The 5,961-nt window shown below is 60.1% G+C and overlaps 1 protein-coding gene across 1 annotated transcript in view; it reads left to right on the top strand.

Annotated features, from left to right (window-relative positions):
• TNIP2 (TNFAIP3 interacting protein 2) overlaps positions 1–5,961 on the top strand; it is an 8,921-nt gene that overhangs the window by 1,104 nt on the left and 1,856 nt on the right. The window contains exons 2-6 of the mRNA XM_006893656.1: positions 1,945–2,133; positions 2,689–2,949; positions 3,667–3,693; positions 5,371–5,448; positions 5,670–5,936. Of these exons, the coding sequence (XP_006893718.1) occupies positions 1,945–2,133; positions 2,689–2,949; positions 3,667–3,693; positions 5,371–5,448; positions 5,670–5,936 (822 nt within the window). The remainder of the gene's footprint in view (positions 1–1,944; positions 2,134–2,688; positions 2,950–3,666; positions 3,694–5,370; positions 5,449–5,669; positions 5,937–5,961) is intronic.

Raw genomic sequence — 5,961 nt, 5'->3', positions numbered from 1 at the left:
GGGGACAGAGAAGTGGGGGCGGGGCCTGGGAATGAGAGAGTCTGGCCAAGGGGAAGGATCTGATGATGAGGGGTGGGTCTGGGTTAAGGGGAGGGGTCCGCGATGCAGGGGCGGTTCCAGGAATGATGATGAGGGCTGAGATGAGGATGGGAAGGAAAGGAGGGTTCCTGGTGGACGGATGAGGCTCGGAGTGTGGAGCAAGGCCCATGGTGGGGGTCTGGGGCTGACAGTAAGGATGGGGTCTTGGATGAAGTCTGGGTCTGGTACAGGCTAGAGAGTCTGAGGGGAGGCTGTATGAGGTGTGGTTAGGATAGGAGGGTTGGGATGGGGGGTGGAATTTGATATGAGCCTCAAGGTCCAGTATGTGGGGCCCGTGAAGATGAGGCCGAGTCTGAGGTCTAGGCGTGGCGTTGGACCCAGTGGGGTGTGGGCTGAGGGTGATTTGGGGTTGAGGGGCGGGGTGGCATGTGGGTCTGGATCCCGGGTGAGAGGCAGATCCAGGCTGTGGGGTGGTGAGGGGTTCAGTGGGCCCCGGATGTGAGGAGCAGCAGAGGAGTCCAGGAAGGGTCTGGCGGGAATGGAGCCAGAGGAACAGGGTTTGTGTTTCTAGTCGTATCTAAGCCATGGAAGAGGAGGGTAGTATTTGTGGTGATGGATAACCCATCCCTTCCGCGGGAGACGGGGTTCCACTTCCAGTCAGTGACCCTTCCCGCGGCCATGTCCCTGTCAGCAGCCCGTGTAGTGCTGTTTTGTTAAACACCTTTCAGCAGACCTTGCAGACTGAGATGGCCTCTGAATAAAGGCCTGGCAATCTACTTACACATGTGGTCAGAGAGGTCCAGTCGTCACCCCTTCACAGTGATGAGGCCAGTCTGGACCACCTTTCCGTCCTAGTGATGTGGTCCCTAGGGGTTCAGCTCAAAGGCAGTGCCACTGGCAGTTCAAATCCACCAGCCAGCCTCCTCCCATCCAGTTGACAGCCCGGAAAACCAGCTAGCGGTCAGCTGTGTGTCCGCTCTGACTTGGTGGAAGTCATTTTTTTATTCTTGTCGGGCAAGAAGTTGCCTTAAGGGGCGAGTTCAGTTCTTGGCTCAAAGGAACACTAAGGTCCATGGTCTTGAGGGGTCCACCGGTCTCTGCCAGACCAATAAACCTGGTTCTCTTTATGATTTTCAGTTTGTATTCCACATTCTTCTCCCCCCTCTCAGAGCGGTCAGCACACAGGAGCCAGGCACCTCCTAGTTCTCAGCCTCGTATGACATGATGTCCTTTAGTCCTCCTGACGGGGTCTTGACTGCCCTCCCCCTCCTTTGCTCTGGGTGGGGAGACACCTTTGAAGATGCTTACAAGCTCAGCTGACTCAGTCACTGCTCACCCAGCTGGCCTGCTGCGTCTGAGGAGGACGCTGTGACAGTTGACTTGATGTCCCTCTTCTCTGTGAGCTGCCAGATGACCTTTTTCCTGATCAGAAAGAGAAGTCTGGAGATCCAGAAAGCGAGGGAAAGAATAGACACCCAGGTGGACTAGAGCTGACCAGCCCAGGAGGCCCAGGGATGTCAGTCAGGACAGTGGTGTGCCTTTGACGGCTGGCCCAAACTCATGCATCCACCAGCTGTCCACAGGGCCGTCCAGCTGGGCCTCGGTGTCCGGTACTGCAGACACTGCTCTGGTGCCCATGGTGTCCTCAGCGGCTGAGAACTTTGAAAGCCAAGCCTTTGGTATTCTGGAGTCTCTGTTGAAAACTGTCCACCTGGTGGTCCTGCTGGAGTTTGAAATACCGGGAGTCAGAGCTTCACTGAGGTGGTCCCACACACACCCTAGCAGCGGGGAAGAAGGAAGCCCACCCCCCAGCAGTATGCGGCCCGAGTGCTTGGTGCAAAGCCAGGCCCTCATCCGTGGGACTCCTTATAATTTCTAAGCCCCTTTCTCTAACACTGGACGTAGGGACACCCACTGAGGGAAGAGGAAAGGGGACAGGCCGAGGAGGTGGAGACAGCCTTGTCCGTGAGCCAGCTGACACAACTGGCCTTCACTCTGACCCCTCACAACTCCATATCCAACAGAACAGAACCCTGGCCGGCCCCGCACGGACCTCCTCGCGTGCCGGCCCTGCCCCTCACAGCCCACCCTGGGGTACAGCCACACTCCCGCTCTGCCTCGCTGACGGACTTCCTCTTTCCTCACTGACCTCACTCTCCCAAGTGTGATGCCATTCTCCAGAGACTGGTCCCTCCCGACAGTGTGTCCGAGATGCGGGAGACTGCCTTGCCATTCCAATTCTAAGGGGCACCCTGACCCCTGACCACACACCTTCCTAGACGGATCTGTCTGCTCTTCCAGCGGTCCTTGTATTGTTGATATTCTGATGACATCACATTCGAAAGCATCACTTCTTTTTGGTCTTATTCATTGTCTAGCTTTCTTGTTCTGTTGTTTTTGTGGGTAACAATGAATCAGAACCAACCTGTAGTTGACCCTCCAGAGTGTTTTCAGAGGCGGTTAATTGCACAGGAGGAGACTGGCCATCTTACTCCCACAGAGCAGCTGGTGGATTTGAACCGCATACCTTTGGGTTGCCAGCCCAACTCCTTCCCATTAGGCCACCAGAGCTCCCTCCCTTCTTGCCACAGTAGTGTTTTTTCCACTTACTTCTTGTCGCAGAATCAATGACTTTTGAACTTCTCCCAGGAAATCGAGAGGCTGAAGGAACAGCTGGAGACGGGACAGGAGACGCGGGGGATGACGGAGCCTCTGTGTCCCGGGGTGGATGAGGTGGCCCGGCTGCGGACGAGTGTGGCCGAGCAGGCCCGGGCCCAGGCGGCCGGCGACGTGCTGTGCCGCTCGCTGGCCGAGGAGGCTCACCGGCTTCGGAGGACGCTGGCTGCCACCGCCAACATGTGCCAGCAGCTGGCACGGTGCCTGGAGGAGAGGCAGCAAGTGGGCCAGGGTGTGGAGACTCCTGACAAGGTGCGTGGTTCAGGCCCCACCACTGGCTTGGAAATCCTGAAAGCTTTAGGGACTCAGTTTCCCCTCCGTGCCAGGGCTGGGAGGCCAGATCCGGGCCCCCTTGGGCAGCACCTTGCAGGCCCTAGGTCCAGCAGGCCCCGTTCGGCGCCTTGTGGGTTCTGCGCGTGATGCCATCGCCCCACCTGCTCCTGTGTTACCCTGTCGCTCTCTAAGGAGCGTGGTGGCACACTGGGTTATCTAGCCGCTCACCTGAAGTCGGGAGTTCAAAGCCACCAGCCACACGTGTGGGCCTTGTCCGTAAATGCCGTAGCCTTTTGAATCCACCAGGGCAGTTCTGCTCTGTCCTCCCCGCGGCTGCTGGGAGTCAGAATCGAGGTGCTGGACCCCAGGACTGATGGGGTTGGGCTGAGAGCTGTGGAGGACGTCAGGTGCTGTCGAGTTGACTACAGCTGTGATGGACCCTGTGAACTTCAGATCTGGACCTGCCCTGTCTTGCCCCATTCTCAGCATCTCTGACGTACTCGAGCGCATTGTCAGAGTCCATCAGTCCATCTGTGGGGGTCTTCCTCTCCTTCGCTGACCCTCCACCTTTCCCAGCATGGAGTCCTCACACCAGGCCTAGGGAGTAGTCTGTGGTGGAGGTACACAGGGTGGAAACCAAGGGCTCCTGGGCAGGAGGGTTGGGGTGCATGGCTGGAGGAGGGAGGGGAGAGTGGCCCCCAGCCTGTGCAAGCTGAAGCTGGCATCTTCCACCGTCTGTCCACCCTTGTTCCAGTTGTCTGGGTCTGACAGCTGAAGAGGCCAGCAGAGCTGGGGAAGGGACGTGTGTCCTCCTGTGAATGCACCCTCAGCCCCCCAGACAGCATCTGGGTCCACACGGAGACCAGCGTTACTGATGTTGAGGGAGAAGCTCGTACACCCCTCCTTGTCAGAAAGTCCCCCGTGAGCCAAGCCTGTGGACGGGGGTCTTGGGGAGGGGACCGAGCTTCAGCGGCCTGATGGGGCCGCATCCAGGAGAGGGTGCCAGCTGGGGTCTCAGTCCCGTGCCTCCCCTGTGGCTTGCCACATGGCCCCTGTCGTGTGGTGTACAGCAGGTGTGGGCATTCCCTGGACTTCTGGGGGCAGGCTCCCACCTTGTGAGGACATTCCTGTCAGGTCCTCTGTCATCGGCTGCCTTGGGGGTGGCTGATGGGACAGAGCTGATGCCACCAGCGTGACCACTGTTGGACGGTGCTGCCTGCAGACTGGGAGGAATCACAGGCCCGAGGGAGGCAGCTGGCCACAGCGGTCACGTCATAGTCCCTGAAGAGAGCGGTTTGCCTGGGCGCCTGCAGCCTCTGTGGGCAGTCAGTGGCCATCTGCCCGGCTCGCCTCCAGGTGACCATAGAGGGTGGTTAGGTCTGAGGTGCTCCCGTGAACTTGAACCCAAACTCAGGAGCAGACTGTGCTAACTGCCCCCCGAGGGTCCCTGCACGGCCTTGTGGCTCGATGGCATCAAGGCGAGTTCAGCGCAGTGACCTTGGGCTGCTGGGGTGATAATCCTTACAGAAACTGCTTGTCAAGTCCTCCTTTCCTGGAGCGGCTGGTAGGTGCGAACCCCTGACTTTTCAGTTAGCAGCCAAGTGCGTTTACCATTGTGCCGCCGCTCTCTGGACGCCACCTTGCACCCCAACACTGGTTTGGGGCCCAGGCCTCTTGGAGAGCCTCCGTGTCCAGTGGAGGGGAGGGGTCCAATCAGGTTTGAGGTCATGGCTGTGGGCGTGCAGGGTCACGTGGCCATCTGGGGTGACCTTGAGCACAGCTGTCCCTCACATGGAGGACATGAATGCCAGGTGGCAGTGGTGTGGTGCTGACCGGGATGCCCTTATGGCCTTGTGGGGTGATGAGGGGCATCGGCTTGGTTCCTGGGCAGGGGGACCCCACATACGGCCAGGTGTCTCACCGCCCTGCCCCTGCCATCTCCATCTTCTGCGGCATCAAGGCGGCCACTGAGGGTCTGCCTCTCCTCCCTGCCCCGCTGCTCTGCCATGCATGACGGCCCCTCCTGCCGACTTGTATCTGAGATGAAGTGTCCCCGTCCGTGCGTCTAAGGAGAATTCTACTCTGAATGTTCACGCTGGGGGCTCAGTGGACAGGGCAGTGTCAGCATGGCTGTGGCCTGCACACCCCCGCCCAGGTCACAGTCCAGGCAGGTTGGGTGGCCGCAGGGTGACACAGCTCCCGCTCCGGGGCCAGGTTCTCGGTCAGCGCAGCTCAGTGAACTGACTGTGTGCCCACCACCGAGGCACTGGAGGCCTCTGACCGGCCTGTGGTGGGTGACAAGTGCCCGATGCTGCCCTCCTGGGACAGTGTGTGGCGAGCACGGTGACACCAAGTGTCTGTCCTCTGTCCCACCTCCTGCAGCCGGCGCCCAGTGGGGACACCGTCGAGCTGGCGACACTGCGGGAAGAAAACCGACTGCTGAAGGAGAAGGTTGCTTATGTGAGTCTGTCCCCAAGAGGACGGTGGGGCGTCCCTCCCCTGGGGCGTCCTCCTGGCTGGTCCTCCTTCCCACTGTACGGACACTCAGCGTGGCTGCTACCTGCACCCCACCTCTGGTTTGAGGGCCAGGCCCTGCTTGGGGAGCCTTGGTGCTGAGAAGGGCTGTGGGGGTGTGGGGTCATGTGGTACCTGGGGTGGCTGTGAGCACAAGTGTCCCCCAGGTGGAGGACCTCAATGCCAGGTGGCAGCGGTATGATGCCAGCCGAGACGAATACGTGCGGGGACTACAGGCCCAGCTTGGGGGCTCCCAGGCCCTGCACCCTCTCGAGGGGCCCCCCAAGACTGTGCTGCTCAGGAAGGAGATCGCCCGGCTTAACCAGCAGCTGGAGGAAACTCTGGGCGAGTGCATGGAAGCCCGGCGGCAGCTGGTGGCTACCCGGGAGGCCCGAGACGCAGCCCTGGAGCGGGGACAGGTGTTGGAGCAGCAGGTGCGGGGCAGCACTGGACACCCGG

This window comes from Elephantulus edwardii, unplaced genomic scaffold (assembly GCF_000299155.1).
Source record: "Elephantulus edwardii isolate Elephantulus edwardi_28Jun2011 unplaced genomic scaffold, EleEdw1.0 scaffold00129, whole genome shotgun sequence".
NCBI lineage: Eukaryota > Metazoa > Chordata > Mammalia > Macroscelidea > Macroscelididae > Elephantulus > Elephantulus edwardii.
This window is presented reverse-complemented; position numbering and strand designations above follow the sequence as displayed.